The 16,813-nt window shown below is 45.5% G+C and overlaps 2 protein-coding genes across 4 annotated transcripts in view; one reads left to right on the plus strand and one right to left on the minus strand.

Annotated features, from left to right (window-relative positions):
- Positions 1–15,308, plus strand: BFAR (bifunctional apoptosis regulator). Of its 3 annotated transcripts, XM_079953900.1 has the most exons (10): positions 1–162; positions 1,471–1,663; positions 2,224–2,282; positions 3,947–4,274; positions 5,560–5,761; positions 7,358–7,527; positions 7,899–8,043; positions 11,240–11,410; positions 13,494–13,696; positions 14,325–15,308. In XM_079953900.1, exons 4-10 carry the CDS (start codon positions 4,015–4,017, stop codon positions 14,515–14,517), a joined length of 1,344 nt encoding a protein of 447 aa, XP_079810026.1. In that variant the 5' UTR covers positions 1–162; positions 1,471–1,663; positions 2,224–2,282; positions 3,947–4,014; the 3' UTR covers positions 14,518–15,308. The 3 variants fall into 3 exon arrangements, with proteins under 3 accessions (XP_079810026.1, XP_079810027.1, XP_079810025.1); XM_079953901.1 differs by lacking the exon at positions 1,471–1,663 and having other exon boundaries at positions 1–185; XM_079953899.1 differs by lacking the exon at positions 1,471–1,663.
- PLA2G10 (phospholipase A2 group X) overlaps positions 15,070–16,813 on the minus strand; it is an 18,820-nt gene continuing 17,076 nt past the window's right edge. Inside the window, exon 4 of the mRNA XM_079954082.1 lies at positions 15,070–15,927. Within this exon, the coding sequence (XP_079810208.1) occupies positions 15,779–15,927 (149 nt within the window). The 3' untranslated portion in view covers positions 15,070–15,778. The remainder of the gene's footprint in view (positions 15,928–16,813) is intronic.

Raw genomic sequence — 16,813 nt, forward strand, 5'->3', positions numbered from 1 at the left:
GTGTACAGGTCGGCGCTGCGCTCTCGGCGACAAAGAGGCGCCCGTGCGTAAGTGATACGTCAGCCAAAGAGGGGCATCGGGCGTCACCACGCATGCGCGCCCAGAAGCGGATCCCGGCGGGGCTCAGCTGAGGAGAGGGAGATGCCGCCGCTGTCAAGCTGGGTGAGGAAGAGGAGGAGGTGGGAGTCGGAGGGGCCCGGAGCCCCTTCTCCCCAAAGGGGTCGGGGGCGCGGGAGGGAAAGGCCGAAGCGGCGTCGCGGCGGCTGCTGCTGCTGCTTCTGCTGTTGTTCTCAATAGAGGTTGTTTTACTCGGAGTAGACCCGTTGAAAGTAATGGGAGGAGGGACTAAGGTTCGTTCATTTCGACGGGCCTGCGGTGTGTAAGGCCTACATGGGCAGAACCCAGAAATGATGATGATGATATTATAATATAACACGTTTCTGGGTTGTGTAGGAGTAAGTTATACTCGGAGTAGACCCGTTGAAATCAAATCAGCCTGAACTCTACGATTCTACATGGAGATTCCCTTCCAACTCCATAATTCGATGTTGGAGGTAACCTAATAATAATGATGATGGTGGTGGTGGTGGTGGTGGTGGTGGTGGTGGTGATGATGATGATGATGATGATGATGATGATGATGATGATAATAATAATAATATAATAATAATAGTAATAATAATAATAATAATATATTATGTGTGGTGGTGGTGGTGAGAGATGACATGGGAGGTTTGCCAGCAAGCAGCCCACCCTCAGGTAGAGTGTGGGGAGGAAGTGAGCTTTCCCCTCTCCCTCAGTTCTTCCCCCCCTCTCTCTGGGCGACCCCTTCAGGCAGGGTGAGAGTTCAGAGGCAGGGAGGAGGAGGAGGAGGAAGAGGATGACGACACAGAGATTTAAAGGTTCCTGCGCAGGTGGAGAGATTCCTCTCAGGCTAAGGGCACGTTGAGGCACAACACGCACCCACAAAATAAGTGGCAACTTTTAAAACAATCAAAACAGTAACCGAGCTCTTTAAAAAGAGGCAGTTTTAAAAATCAGCAAAGCAGGGTGCAAACCAAATTTTTAAAGCGTTTAAACTAAGCAAACAAATAGGTTTGAAGGGTGCCAGAACGACAGCAGTGTTGGTGCCAGACAAGTTTGTAAAGGGAGGGCTGCATACGCACAATAACTTCAAGGCAACCCCCGAACAAGAATCTTCCCCTCACAAAACTACTGTTCCCTTAAACTACAGGTCCCAGGTTTCATGAGGCAGGATATGTGTGGAAACTGCGAAATTTCCTGGGCCAGTCCAAAGTGTGCCTAACCTATCCAGCAAACCGCCTCCAAGAATTGTTGGCAGATTCTTCTGGGATGTTCATGAGAAGGTGTGGAAGGCGGCAACCTTCCACTGTTTTTTGTTCCCAGCATTTGGTACTTTTGACTCTCCTTGTGCATGGAGGCTTCATTTGCTATCCTAACTTAATTCAGGATTAGGCTATCTTAATCCAGAGGAAGGGAAGGGTCCGGATGTTGTCGGACTCTTGAAATCCCATCAGCCACATCTGGAGTGGCCAGTAGTCAGGGATGATGGGAGTTGCAGTCCAACAGCAGCTGGATTGCTACAAGTTCCCCACCTGTGGCCTAGAAGAGCAAAAGGACTGCCTTGCTAGCTCATAATAAGGTAGGCCTGTGTACAGTAGTTACGCATTTCATTTCCAAAAGCTGCCTTTCAAGTACCCACAGCCTGAAGGCAACAGCCCCCCTCTGCTGTGTCCCCCCCCCCCCCGCAAGTGATATCCAAAGGTAGATTGCATTTGTTTTGCAGTAGCCATTGGCAAACAGTTTGTGTGGATTGTGTAACCCTTCTACATGTAAACAGCATATTTGCTCTCTGCCATGCCCCCATGTGTTATAAGCATGGCATTAAAATATACTTTCCCAATTCTACATAAAGCCCATGGGAGGAAGAAACCAGATTTGTAGTAAACACAACAAACTTTCTGGGGCCTCTGACTTCATTTTCTAAAGGGGATATTAGAGTCTGTTCCTGCAGGAGAATATAGATATAGGCAACTTTTCTCGGCATGCAGTTGTATTAACTTTTTAATTTGATTTCCCTTGCATGTTCCAAAGTGTGCGAGAGACACTTTTTGCCAGTTTGTTGATCAATATTCTTTACAGCAGCTGAAGAGAGGTTTTTTGTTTGCTGAAGTGAAAAACCTGTTTTATCTCTTCCTTTAGAACCAACGAAATTTTCCTTAGTAGGAATAGAGTTGTGTGAGATGTGGATTCAACCACAGGTACGTAGAGTGATTCTGTATTTCATTAGGAGGAAAGGATGTAGACTTGATGGTAACATTGGCACCTGGGAATTTATATTGGCCTGCCTTGTTGGCAGTTGAGAAACCTAAGCAGTCCTGTTCAGACATCTTAGTGTTGGCTAATCTTGATAATCTGATGATGCTTTGGATAGAAATGTTTTTAAATGCATATAATTAAGTGGCTAGAGACTGCTGTACTATTGGCTATTGGTAGGAGTTTCTTCTAATTTTTGTTCCCATAAAGCCCTCTAAGTCAACATATCTTCCTTTCTTGCCTCCTGCTTCCCTCACCATAGAGATTATAACTTAATAAAGGATCTAGTCATTATTAACTCATTCCACTGGATAATTAAGAGCCCGTGTCCACTCTTAATTCCTTTGTTGTTGTGACAACAACATTCCTTTCCAGAGTTACCTAGTACTGGAAGACATCGCCTCTCCCAGCTGTGCTCTTTGGCCCTGTGGAGCCTTCAGTGTGGGGTTCCTCGGTGTTCAATTTTATCCCCTATGCTGTTTAACATCTGCATGAAACCACTAAGTGGGGTCATCCAGAGCTTTGGAGTACGTGGTCAGCAATATGCTGATGACACACTGCTCTGCATCTCCTTTACATCTGCAGGTGATGTCTTGCCTCCGTAATGGACTGGATGAGAGCTAGCAAATTGAAGCTCAATCCAGAGAAGATGGAGGCACAGTTAGTGGGTAGTTCCTTAGACCAGTTGGATGGGAGGTTGCCTGCCGTTGATGAGGTTGCACTCTCTCTGAAGTAGCGAGTACGTAGCTTGGGAGTACTCCTGGATTCTTTGCTGTTGCTTGAAGCTCAGGTGGCCTCAGTGGTCCAGAGTCCAACAGCTTTGGCTGGTGACCCAGCTGCTCCTCTATCTGGACAGGGATAGCCTAACTTCTGTTGTCTGCACTCTGGTAACCTCTAGGTTAGATTACCACAACATGTTATACGTGGCACTCCCTCTGAAGCCGGTTTGGAAGCTTCAGCTGGTGCAGAATTCAGTGGCCAGGTTGCGCAAGAAGATTTGAGCATATTACACCGATTCTGGCCCGACTGCACTGCCTGCCAATTAGTTTCTAGACCCAATTCAAAGTGCTGTTTTTGACCTATAATGCTTTAAACAGCTCGATACCACAGTACCTCAAGAACTGTCTCTCCCCAATGAACTGACATGGACCCTGCAATTATCATCTGAGACCCTTTTTTGTGTGCCTCTCCCACGAGAGGTCCAGAGGGTGGCAACATGACGACCGTCCTGTTCTGAAGTGGCTCCCCGTTTTGGGGAACACTCTCCCCAGGGAGGCTCACCCACCACCTTTACTATGCATCTTTAGGTGCCAGGCGAAAACGTTCCTCTTCAGCCCGGTGTTTGGCTGATTAATAGTCTATGGCTTTTTAAATGAGCTTGTGAGAATGGGGTTATTGGTTTCTTTTTGTTTTATTATGTGTTGTGTTCTCGTTTTGTATTTTTATGCTGTGAGCCACCCTTTGATCTTCGGATGAAGGGCGATACACAGATTTAATTAACAACAGCAACAACCACCACCACCTATCTCATTGCATTAACAATGCATTTTTCTTTACACATTGGATTGTGTTCACAGAGAAACATAACGGGCTCACTCTCTTCCCATAGCTTGTGGCGTGCTTCAAGATCTAGGGACGTGCGGACGTTGTGCTGGCTGCTGCAGGTACAAAGAAGACATGGAGGAGGGTTTGACGTGGCCGTCGGAGAGGCTGGAAGTTCAGACAGCTGCTTCTCCCGGGGTCAGCCGGCGGATATCAGTCAGCGAATTCTCTTGCCATTGCTGTTATGATATTCTCGTCAATCCTACCACCTTGAACTGTGGGCACAGCTTCTGTCGGCATTGCTTGGCATTATGGTGGACGTCTTCCAAGAAGAACGAGTGTCCAGAATGCAGGGGGAAATGGGAAGGATTCCCCAAAGTCAACATTCTTCTCAGGTGACTGTAGCAGTCGAGGACTGTGATATGTGCTTTTCATACAATGGTTGAGATGTGTTAGTCTGCCCTTTTAGTAAGAACTGTTGGTCCTACGATTTTCATACTTTTAATTTCATTTTTCATTTCACTTTTCATATATATATTACTATACGCAAGGTGGTCTGCAAGCTGAAGAAATAACAAAGATCATACACCTTATAACAATCTGATCCAATGCAAAAAAAGCCATACTAAAAACATGACTTTAAAATAAACAACTTAAAGCAGTACTCAATAATCTATTAGAATATCATAGTACACGATGAAATTAAATGTCAGCAAACTATCATTGGATAGAAATTCACTGCTAACAATGACGATAAATATTTGCTAAACTGTAATTAGTAAAAACAGCAAGTCACAGTGCATAAATACCACAATACATACAAAACCATGTAAATTGAGAAACAAAGGCACACAACTTGTAAATATATATATATATATTTTAAATCCTGAACTCATTTCCCCCTCTTCTCTACTTTTGCTGTTCTTAATGCCATGGTTTGGGAAAGGCTTACTTCTTAGATCCTCTAAATGCCCTCCACTGTCGGTCTCGGCGTTTCAGTATTGCATGAGTCTTCTCTGGGGTAGAAAGACCACTGTAGAGCTCTCTTGGTGCTCTCTGCGGCTGTTTCAGTTCAAACCACTGGAGGAGGAATTCCAGGCTAATAGCCAGATGTTCTCCTCCAGGCCTCTCCCCACACCACACCCTCTGCCCTCTTTGAGACATTTTTGTGTGGCTAGAATGTGTCCTTGAAAAGTGATGGTACCTCTTGCTTCCCTGAACGGAGGGGTGTGTGTGTTTTGCATAGCTGAAATGCAGTCTCCCGTCTGCAGGTGAGATTGACATCAGTTGCACCTCCCCCTTCTGCTTCTAGCTCCGCCCACCACAGGCACCCTGGGAATCCTGTCCATGAGATAATGTGGTTATAAAAGATTCCCCCACCCCCCTGGTTAAAAGGGTTTAGCCAGCAGAACGACTTATCGTTATCACCTGTTTGTACCCAACGCATCCTTCATGGAGCTCATGGTAGCTCATCAGTCCTGTAAGGCTGAGAAGAGAGTACAGTTGGCCCGCGGACAGCTAGCAAACTTCATGGCCGATGAGCTGGACTCAGGTCTCCCCAGTCCAGCATTCTAGCCTCGTGCCCTTTCCTCAGTGCAGAGGAGAAGGCCCCTTCTCCAGATACAGCCTGGCTGCAAACTGCAGGAAGAAGTCTTGCAAAGTAACGCTCTCTTTTTCTAGGGATGCAATCGAAAAACTGTTTCCAGATGCTATCGAGCAACGGAAGGACGACATCCAGCAGAACAGCGACGTGTCCCTCAGCCTTGCCGCCTTTCAGAAATACGGGAGCGATCAGACCTCTGCAGCTCCAACGGCGGGGCGAATTAATCCTCGAGGAGGGGGGTTTTTCTCCGGTGTGCTGACAGCGCTAACTTGTGTGGCTGTAAGTCTCCCCCTTTAAAAAGCCCTGTGCTGGTGGGACATAAAGCTGCGGATGGGTTTTTGAAGATCTGATTGTATAGTTGCAGAAAACTTAGCAAGTCTCCTGACTTAATGGGCCCCTTCAGAGAAATTTCAAAGGACATCCTGTTGCCCTCCATCTTAGTTCCCTTGAGCAGGAAAGGTGAAGGGAAGCCTATAGAGCCGCCTTTCTCAACCTGTGGGTCCCCAGACGTTGAACTACAACTCCCATCACACCTAGCTAGCAAGGCTAGAGCTCAGGGATGATGGGAGTTGTAGTCCAACAACATCTGGGGACCTACAGGTTGAGAACCGCTGCTATAGAGGTTCGCAGCTACTAGATTTGGTTTTTGTCTGCCTTTGGAAGTTGCCTTATATTGAGTCAGGCCATTGAGCCATGCAGCTCAGTTTGTCTACACTGATTGGCCATGAATCTCCAGGGTTTCAGACTGGGGACATTCCCAGCTCTATTTGGAGACCCCGGGAATTGGACCTGCGACCTTCTAAATACAATGCAGATGCCCTAGCACTGAGCTTTGGCCCTTCCTTCTTCAGTATCTGGGATGCCTGGCATTTGGCTGCCGCCACCAGGTAGGCTTCCACCTCTTTCCCCCTCCTACAGGCTGATGTCCCCAAAGAAAATGCTGGACACTAGAAAGTGGAAAGGTACCCAGAGGGAAGAGTAATGTTTGACATGGTGCATGAAGCTTAGTGCTTGCTTCAGCTGCAGGGCTCCCATAATATATTCCCTAGCGCTTCCACCATCCTGTTATGGGAGGGTGTTCTTGTCCCAGAGTCGCCCAGTGAGTCCTTGGCTATCAGACTTTCCAGCTGTATGTCATCTCCCCCTCCAAGCTGTATTTTAGCCAGGCTCCTTGGAATGCCAGCACCAGAAACTTTACTGTTGGTGAATGTTCATTTTTGCTTTGTATTTATGTACAGAGGTACCTTGGTTCTCGAACTTAATCCATTCCAGGAGTCTGTTCGACTCCCAAAACCGTTTGAAAACCAAAGCACGGCTTCCGATTGGCTGCAGGAGCTTCCTGCAGTCAAGCAGAAACCGCGTTGGATATTCAGCTTCCAAAAAATGTTTGCAAACCGGAACACTTACTTCCGGGTTTGCGGCGTTCGGGAGCCAAAACGTACGACTACCAAGGCATTTGAGAACCAAGGTACAACTGTACTTAAGCCTACATTGGGTGGTGTTTTGTTGTTTTGTTGTAATATTGAAATTATTCTGTGTTTGCTAAATTGTTGATTTTTGTAATTTTGAATTTGCTGGCATGCTCCATATTTAGAATATTTGTATTTCCAGTGTTCTCTATTTTGATGTTTTTGAATGTTTGCTGCAAGCTGTTTTGGGCACATCTCATCATGGAAAAGCAGCATATAATTAAAATCAATCAATCAGTCAACCAACCAATCAATCAATCAATCAATCAAGTGCAGCATTATCCTTTGGGCCACGCTGGGTGCTTTGCTCTTGTATTAAACATCTGAAACATGTTTAATATGTTTTATAGTCACCCCAGTCACCGCTGTGCATAACCCGTCATGGACCCTCTTCACTTCTTTCTAGGTAGTTTTGCTCGGCTATCACTGGAGCAGCCGGGAGTCGGAAGATGACCTCCTCGTCCACAAACCCGTTGCGAAATGGACTGCTGGGGAGGTGGTACACTGGCTGGGGCAGCTGGGACCCTGGACTTCCCTCTACAAGGAGAGGTTTTTACTTGAGCGCGTTAATGGGAGGTGAGGAAGATCCCTTTGGTGATGCTCTGAGATTATTGAGAGAGAAACTTCATTGTACCTGGTGCCTTGCTTATAAAAGATTTTGTGTTCCTCAGGTGATGTGAACACAGGGGCAAAACAAAACAAAAGTCTTGTTGTGTTCAAAGTAAGTTTTTAATCTGTAGCATGGCTGTTAGCAATAGTTCCCTGTTAGTCATCTTGCTAGGACCATGTCTAAATTCTAGAGTAGGCAGAAGATGCGCTTTGCTCTCAGTGCAAATATCCACAAACCCGTCTTGTCTTGATGGTGATATTCGACTTGGTAGTTCAGCACGATTTGGAGCAGGGCAGAGGGCGTTTCCTTCGTGTAACAGTAACTCCTGGTTTTGCAGGCTCCTGCTGACGCTCACGGATGAGGACTTCTCAAAGGCTCCTTACAATGTAGAGAACAGTAGCCACAGGAAGGCCATTATGACGGAACTGGAACGTGTGAAGATGCTGGGCGTCAAACCACCGCAGAACCTTTGGGAGTACAAGGTGAGAGGATGTTACAGGAAGTCCCACCTCCAGTGGCCGTAGACCTTTAGCCCCTGCCCCAAAGTACCATATTTTTTGCTCCATAAGATGCACCTGACCATAAGGCACACCTAGTTTTTAGAAGGGGAATGCAAGGAAACAAGTATTTTAAAAGGGAGCGCTGAGCAGAGCCTGTATGCATCCCAGGCTCTGCTCAGCGCTCTCTTTCATGAGCCACATGGAGCGTGTGTGCGGCACTTGCAGGCTTTTCCCCAGGAGGGAGAAGGGCAGCCCTCACTGACGGGCTGCCCTTCTCCCTCCTCAGGGGAAAAGCCCCCAAGAGCCGCACACATGTTCCTTTTTTTGTTTTTTTTGAAAATAATATTTATTAAAGTTTTAAAGGTTACAAAAAGAAAAAAGAGAAAACACCAAGTTAGGCAAAAACTAGACAACACATCACAATAAGAAGGGAAAAAAGGAAACAAAATTAAAATTATAAAAAATAGGAACAATTAAAACAAACACAGCAAAGCTTCCCATAACTTATCTTTCATTTGCTTGTTTCCTTGACCTCCTCACACCTCCCTTTTTTGTATTCTAGTTCAGTTAGCTATTTCAGCAAATCCTTTCCATCTTTCCCAGTTTTTATTATAATTTATGTTAATAGAGTATAACTTTACCTTCCCTCCTTTCATCCATTAACAGTCTATTTTTACTTAGTCCTTTATAACATTTCTGCTAAAGCCACATAACTTCATTCCAGCCTCCTTCTAACATTCCTTAATTTTACAATGTTTCTGTAAATAAGCTTTAAATTTCTTCCAATCTTCTTCCACCAACTGAGCCTCACACATGTTCCATGCAGCTAGTGAAAGGGAGTTTTTGGGGGCTTTTCCGGGAGCTGGGGGAAGGGACTGACGCGACCAGTCAGTCCCTTCTCCCTCCTTGGGGAAAAGCCTGCAAGAGCCGCACGGAGTGTGTGTGTGTGGCTCTTGGGGGCTTTTCCCGCCTGCCTCCCGCCTGCATTCGCTCCATAAGACGCACACACATTTCCCCTTGGGGGGGGGTTGTGTCTTATGGAGCGAAAAATACGGTGCTCTTCTGTCCCTGTGGTGTTTTGATCCTCGGCATCCCTGCTGAGACCCAGCCCTGCTCTTGAGTCTGGTCCCCATCCTGTCTTCAGCCTGTGTTGCCCAAGTGCGGTGTAACGGTTTGAGTGTTGGACTAGGGCCTGGGAGACCAGTGTTCAAAGCCCCGCTCAGCCATGAAGCTCATTGGGTGACCTTGGGCCAGTCGCCATCTCTTAGCCTAACCTACCTCACAGAGTTGCTGTGAGGAAGAAATGGGGAAGAGAAGAACCATGAACACCAACTTGAGATCCTTGGAAGATAAAAGTGCCTGATGGACTATATGGAACTGGCGAAAATGACTGGCAGAATCTGAGACCAGGGAGAAGAGTCGGTGGAGGAAGATTGGAAAAATTTTAAAGATTATTTACAGAAATACTGTAAAATTAAGGAGCTTTAGAAAAAAGGTGGAATAAAGTTATATGGCTTTGGCAGAAGGAATCAGGTATAGATAGATTGTTAATGCATTAAAAGGGGGGAAAAACTAGGTTACAATATGTTAAAATTAACTATAAGACAGAAAATAGATGAAGATGGAAAGGACTTGCTGAAATAGTTAATTGAAGTGGAATACAAAAAGGGAGGTGTTGAGGAAGTCAATGAAACAAGTGTATGAAAGTTAAGATCGAAAATATTGGAAGTGTTTTTAATTGTTTTTGTTTTGTTTGGTTAATTTAATGTTTTATGTAGTGTTTTTGTTTTTGTTTCTGTTTTTCTATGTTTAACTTTTCTTTTTTCTTTTTGTAATTTCCAAAATCTTAATAAATATTTTTTTTAAAAAAAAAGGAAGATAAAAGTGCCATAGAAATGTAATAAATACATAAATAAAATAAAAGTATCTTAGCCTGGCTTGAAGCCATTTTACAAAGGAGCAGGGAGTCTCCCTGTGGAATTTCCTGCATCTGAGAGCAAATGCTATAGTGTGCACCCCATTGTGCAATTTATTGCTGGCAAGTGTCCCCCCCCCCACTGTCTACTCTAATGATATCTTATATAGTTACTCTGGGCTGCTTGATGCAGGGCTGGCCTGAAGGGAGAAATCTACAGAGCAAATCCCCTCCTGCTGATTATTAACAGGGAACTAATTTATAATTGGGATCTGGGGAATGAAAGGCCGGTTAGCTTAACGTCAGTAGTGGGGAAACCACTAAACAGGTAGAATTGCCAAGCAAGAGGAACAAGCCTTGCGGAAGTAGAATCAGCATGGCTTTTGCCAGGGGGAGGTCCCGTCTCAACATCTAGAGGGTTTTCTGCCCTTCCCAAGTGTGCCAGCAGAGATGAACCAGTTGATAATGGGCTCTTAGGTTTTCAAAAGGTTTTTGAAAATTTATCCCTGAAAATTTATCCCTGAGTAAGCTGAGTAGTCGTGATATAACCACAGAGATCCTCTTGTGGATCGGGACTGACTTAGGAATAGAAACAGAGTACAGTCGTACCTTGGATCTCGAATGCCTTGGTACCCGGACATTTTGGCTCCTGAACGCCGCAAACCCGGAAGTGATTGTTCTGGTTTGCAAACGTTCTTTGGAACCTGAACGTCTGACAGGGCTTCCAATTGGCTGCAGGAGCTTCCTGCAGCCAATCGGAAGCCACACTTTGGTTTCCGAACGTTCTGGAAGTCGAACAGACTTCCGGAACTTATTCCGTTCGACTTCTGAGGTACGACAGTTTTCTCAGTGGTGGGATGTGGAAAATGGAGGGTTGGGGTTGGGACCTGTTCTTTTTAACTGGTTTATTGGTGATCTAGAATTAGGGCTGAGCAGTGAGGGAGCAGGATTGCCCTGGAGTGTCAGGTGGGGGCAGTGATCTCTCATTCTGCTCTCTATAATGATGCTTCTGATCTCTGAAGCACCAGAAGAGAAGAAGATAGAGCCTCTCCCCTACTTAGGTGGGGTTCATGTGACCCTTACTTAATATGACTCGGATCTTATGTTACACGCCTGGAGGGTGAAGAGGTTGTTGAGACAAAGCTGCATTTCACAGAAGACCCTTTGCACTCTCCCTTGCTTCCGTTTCTGTTCCTCGTGTATTCATGTGTTCTGGCTAACGGCTGACTCTCCCCCGTTTCTCTCCATTTCCTCACATTCCAGGCGGTGCATCCTGGGAAGTCACTGTTCCTGTTGTACGCCTTGAAGAGCTCCCCTCGGCTCACCATGCTCTACTTGTACCTCTTTGATTACACGGACGTCTTCCTCCCCTTCCTCCACACCATCTGTCCCATGCAGGAGGAGGAGCTGGAGGACATTCTCGCAAAGTTGCTAGTAAGTAAGAGCAGGAGACGTCCGCCTTGGGAACATGCCCCCCTCCCGAACACCAAAAAAGTGGGAAAGGGTTTTGTGGGGGCAGCAGTACAGAATGCTTTGAGGCTGCAGATCAGCGTCTCTCGCTAAAAGCTCTGTGAGAAATGGCCCCAGGAGCAAAAATGGGGCAAACATCATGGGGGCAGCAAGCCAAGGGCTTTTTGTATTTCATTTTATTTAACAATTTTTTGAAGGTTTTTAACACATTGGGCTCTAGAATCCAAACACATTTATAAAAAAGATAATAAAAAGAAATATTTCAAAAATAATAATAACAAAGAAAAATATAAAATAGAGTACTCGTGGTTCTTACAAAACACTATTACATTCATACCTTGGATCTCAAACGCCTTGGTTCCCAAACAAATCGGCTCCCGAACGATCGAAACCCAGAAATAAGTGTTTGAATGATTTTCAGAAGTCAGACGTCTGGTGCGGCTTCCCTGGCTACTGATTGGCTGCAGGAGCTTCCTGCAGCCAATCAGAAGCTGTGCTTTGGTTCCTGAACGTTTTGGAAGTCGAACAGACGGATTCCGTTCAACTTCCAAGGTACGACTGTATAGAGAAGAGAAAAAAGTAACTAAAAATACTGTTTATCACTGGTAGAAAATGTGGGCTATCTCTACACACTGGGATTGATTGCTAAATCATTTTTTAGAACCATAGCTCTATGAAGGGAGCAGGTGTGTCTTACAACTCTCAGCCCCTTCCCAGGATCCTTTGGGGGAAACCAAGACTGTGTAAAGTGACATGATACTGCTTTGAATATATGGTGCAGACGGAGCCTTAGTGTGAAGCAGATTTCTGTGTTCCTCTGCAGGTTTGGCAGGCGCCAAATACATTAATTGCCACCGCATAAAGATATGAGGGACGAGGGTGGCGCTGTGCTCTAAACCACTGAGCCTCTTGGGCTTGCTGATCAGAAGGTCGGTGGTTTGAATCCCCACGACGGGGTGAGCTCCCGTTGCTCGGTCCCTGCTCCTGCCAACCTAGCAGTTCAAAAGCATGCCAAAAAGTGCAAGTAGATAAATAGGCACCGCTCTGGCAGGAAGGTAAACAGCCTTTCTGTGCGCTGCTCTGGTCTCGGTGTTCTGTTGTGCCAGAAGTGGCTTAGTCATGCTAGCCACATGACCCGGAAAAACTGTCTGCGGACAAACGTCGGCTCCCTTGGCCTGTAAAGCAAGATGAGTGCCACAGCCCCAGAGTCGTCTGTGACTGGACTTAACTGTCAGGGGGCCTTTACCTTTTGTAAAAAGATATTTGCAGTGATACAGGGTGCCTTTCCTTCATGTTATGCTTCCTTAGAGATACTCGCTTCTCCTTAGCAAAAAAAAGTAACTGTTTTCCAAAAGTGGCATATACCTAATATGGACAAAATGTGCTCGCTCCAGGGATCGCACTGCCAGAAATCTTCCTGGGAAATCCTAGTACAGACTCCTAAGTCCCAGTGTAGCATTAAATGCTGAGATAAGAAAATGCTTCTTGCCAAGATTACCAGCATCATCATGTTTAAGACCAGGGGTCAGCAAACTTTTTCAGCAGGGGGCTGGTCCACTGTCCCTCAGACCTTGTGGGAGGCCGGACTGGCAGGGGGGAAATTGACGAATTCCTGTGCCCCACAAATAACCCAGAGATGCATTTTAAATAAAAGGACACATTCTACTCATGTCAAAACACGCTGATTCCCGGACCGCCCACAGGCTGGATTTAGAAGGCGATTGGGCCGGATCCGGTCCCCGGGCCTTAGTTTGCCTACCCATGTTTAAGAGCCATGCCGGTATCCCCAGTGTTGATGGGCATGCTTTTTTAGCCTGCTGTTCATCTGAAATGGCTTTGCTTTGGGCTAAAACTGAACACACACACACACAGAGATCCTAAGCCACTTATGGGCAGAAATATTTTTTATTTGCTTTCAAGGAAAAGCAGTCAATAAATTTTGCGCATGCCAGTAGCAAGAACCAAATTCTGATGGCAACATTTGAACCAGAGATATTTTGGTGTGGTGCCCAGCCTGCTTTTCCTGAACACTTTCTGTCTCTTTCAGGACCTGAAGGAGCCTGCTTGGAAGCAGTGGCGAGAATTCTTTGTGAAATACTCTTTCCTGCCCTACCAGCTAATAGCTGAGTTTGCTTGGGACTGGTTAGAGGTGCATTACTGGACGTCCCGCTTCATCATCGTCAACGCCATGCTGCTCTCTGTGCTGGAGCTCTTCTCCTTCTGGAGGCTGTGGTCAAGAAGGGAGCTGAAGTAAGTCCCTCTCGGACCCTCCTACCTTCCAGAATTAGCAACCCTGTTTTTGTACTTGTAAAATCCCTTTAATGTTTTCCTCTCTCTCTTTATCACCTTCTTTTTGCGGAACTTGCACTGAATAGAGAGATTCCTCCTTTTTCATCTCCCAGCTGTGACTCAGCTTCTTCCCGCTCAGGGGAGGAAAAGCTAGTCGTGCAATGGTCTGCCAGGGATCTTTTATTTTTGGATATCCAAAAGTACCCAAGGTTAACTTGACATGTCTCGTTTATGAGCAAATTGCTTTCCAGGGAAAAGCATGTGACTTACAGTGCTCCAGATAAGCAACCTTCATTTGAAACGAAAAGGAGCGTCATGAACCACACATTTCCTGTACATGTTGGAGGCCCACCCCCCATTTTTGGTACTCCCCTCTCTCCTTTCTCTTAGTTTCCCTTTTGAGCTTGTTTAAAACTCTCCTTAAAACTATTACGGTGGTGTTTTCCTGTAAATGATTGAACACGTTTGCTTTCCCTGAACTGTTGTGTGTTGCGCAAGGATGTTTTTAGTGCAGCTTCTGCAAGAGTTCCAAAGGTTCATCGGAAATGAGATCTAGGGCTCTAATCTGCTCTTTTCCCTCCCCATCTAGGACAATTCCTCACCGGATGTGGAGCCATTTCTGGAAAGTGTCCACCCAGGGACTCCTCATGGCTATTTTCTGGCCAGTTATTCCTCAGTTTGTTTGCAACTGCCTGTTCTACTGGGCTTTGTACTTTAACCCAATTATAAACATTGATCTTGTGGTGAAAGAAATCCGTCGCTTGGAAACTCAAGTGCTTTGATGGCGTGTTCTGGGATCGACACTGTGCTGTTCAGTCCTGAACCATCTGGTGACAGGGAGCTGCCAATTTAATTTTCTTTCCACAGTGACAAAACTTGTGATTTTTTTTTTAATGGCACACCTACTTTTGCAGCAAGTCTTCCTTTTCAAAGCTGTGACAGCGGCAACAAATGAAGGGAGGTGCTTTTCTGCTTTTCCTCGAGGAGAAGGAACAGTTAATTTCCCTGTAATCAGGACGTTTGCTTTTGGACTAATCGAAGCGCCAACCTTTGTGTGCCACTCTCTGTATCTGGCCATGCAGCATAAGAAGCCTGATGAGAAATCTAAGCAGTTAGGCTCCTTTTTCGTGCAAAATGAGTCCTGCATTTACACGTTAAGCAGCTGTATACCCTTAAGAGACACCTGACCCTTCTAAAAATGGCTCAGATCCTGACTCGGACCCCTTTTCCTTATACTCACAGCTCTGGTCATGTTTGTGAATTTGAAGTAATTTCTGTTGCTGTATTGATTTACTAGATCTACTTGCCAACTGCTACCACTTTTTCTTTTAGAAAAAAAAGGGAAAAGATGTTCTGCACGTAAATACCAATTGATTGTGAGACGGTGGGCTTTTTCCCAGTACGTAGATGAACCACCTCCTGTCGCCACTCGTTAAATGTATGCCAAAACCAAGATTAGCTTTATTTTAAATGATGTGCCCCTATAAATTAAACTTGACTCTGCGTTTGTAATGATATGATCTTCAGATTTGCATATGAACATTTTTAAGAATTAAAATGGAAGATTTTTTTTTCTAATATTTATTATTAGTATTACATTTTTACCAAAAACCCTTCTTCTTCCTCTCCCCCTTCTTCCCTTCACAGCAGTCCTGTGAGGTAGGCTGGTCTGAGGTTTCATGGTCAAGCAAACTTTTGCCTGGGGTATACAAGATAAGGAAATGGTTACTCTGGGGCTGAGTCCTTTCTGGACGACACTTCAGACTTATAACCCAGAGGAGAATATCACATACTGAATTGAAATGAGATGTACCGAGGTTAGGTAGGCAGCTTTGTGTCACCTGGGCCAAGGAGCTGGGTTGGAGCATGTTTTCTCCTTCTGTTTCTTGTTTGAAGAATGGCTGAAATTATTTGGAAGTTGGTCTAGACAACACCCATCCAAAGCTGGGTGAAATCTAGAGCCGCTTTGATTTGTTTTTAAGAAGTGACTTGAGGAGGGGAACGTCCCATGTCCGTAAAATCTGGCCCAAGTGACGCCCTTTCTTAATCATCTTCACATTGAGGGTTGAACGACCCACATAAAGTATCCGGCCAGAACAAATACTGGGAATTGTAGGGGGCGCTTGCCAGACACTTGGCTGCTTCGCGGTCGCATTCGCAAGCCATTTTTTGGCACTTGTCTTCTATATCCTCTGTGGAAAGAAAAAGGGAGACCAGGAATCAAGCCCATCATTCGAGGCATTGCAAAATGGGTACCAGAGTGCGCAGATTTTTCTGGCCTTCAGCAGAACGAGAGGGAATGAAATACTTACTTAGATACTAAATATTTTGAATAAAACTGGATGCCCAGGGTCTTGGAAGGGCCAGTGTCTTTAGGAATGACAGAAACATTAATGGAATGAAGCACATCCTATGTGTGGTTACTCTGAAGTAAGTCCCACTGTAAGTGGGTAGGGCAGCCTCCCTTAACCTACTGCCCTAGATTCCCAGTTCCCATCTAGCAGCCATCAACAGCCCTCTGCTCCATGAATTTGGCTAATCTTTTTAAGTCATCAAGTTGGTGGGTATCACTGCCTCCTGTGGGAGCGGGTTCCACAATTTAACCATGCAGAGAGTGAAGAAATCCTTTCTTTTTATCTATTCCAAATCTTCCTACATTCAGCTTTGATAGATGTCCACAAGTTCCAGTGTTACGAAAGAGGGAGAAAAGTTTCTCTCCACTTTCTCCATGCCATGCGGAATCCTAAAAAATTCTATCTTGTCGCCTCTTACTTGCCTTTCCTCTAAGCTGCCCTCTTTCCTCCATCCCATCGGAACATTTCAGTTGCCCTTTTCTGAACCTTTTTCATATCCTTTTTGAGGCAAGGCGACCAGAACTGTACTCCAAATGCAGTCGCCCCCTAGATTTGTATAACAGCACGGTGATAAATTCCTTTCCTAATGAACCCTAGCGTGGAATTTGCCTTTTTTCACAGCGGTCACACACAAATTCTGCAACGTCAGAGTTGTCGTTCAGCAGCATCTGGAGGGCCAAAGGTTCGCCACATCTGCTTAATCTGACATGGACACCTCTCTGAA

Source organism: Podarcis cretensis (genome assembly GCF_951804945.1).
Source record: "Podarcis cretensis genome assembly, chromosome: 14".
Classification (NCBI taxonomy): Eukaryota; Metazoa; Chordata; class Lepidosauria; order Squamata; family Lacertidae; genus Podarcis; species Podarcis cretensis.

Coding starts and splice junctions, on each gene's coding strand:
- BFAR (XM_079953901.1), top strand. CDS start 4,015: ATGGAGGAGGGTTTGACGTGGCCGTCGGAGAGGCTGGAAGTTCAGACA. Junction 8,044..11,239: donor AGAACCTTTGGGAGTACAAG/GTGAGAGGATGT, acceptor CTCACATTCCAG/GCGGTGCATCCTGGGAAGTC. Junction 11,411..13,493: donor ACATTCTCGCAAAGTTGCTA/GTAAGTAAGAGC, acceptor TGTCTCTTTCAG/GACCTGAAGGAGCCTGCTTG.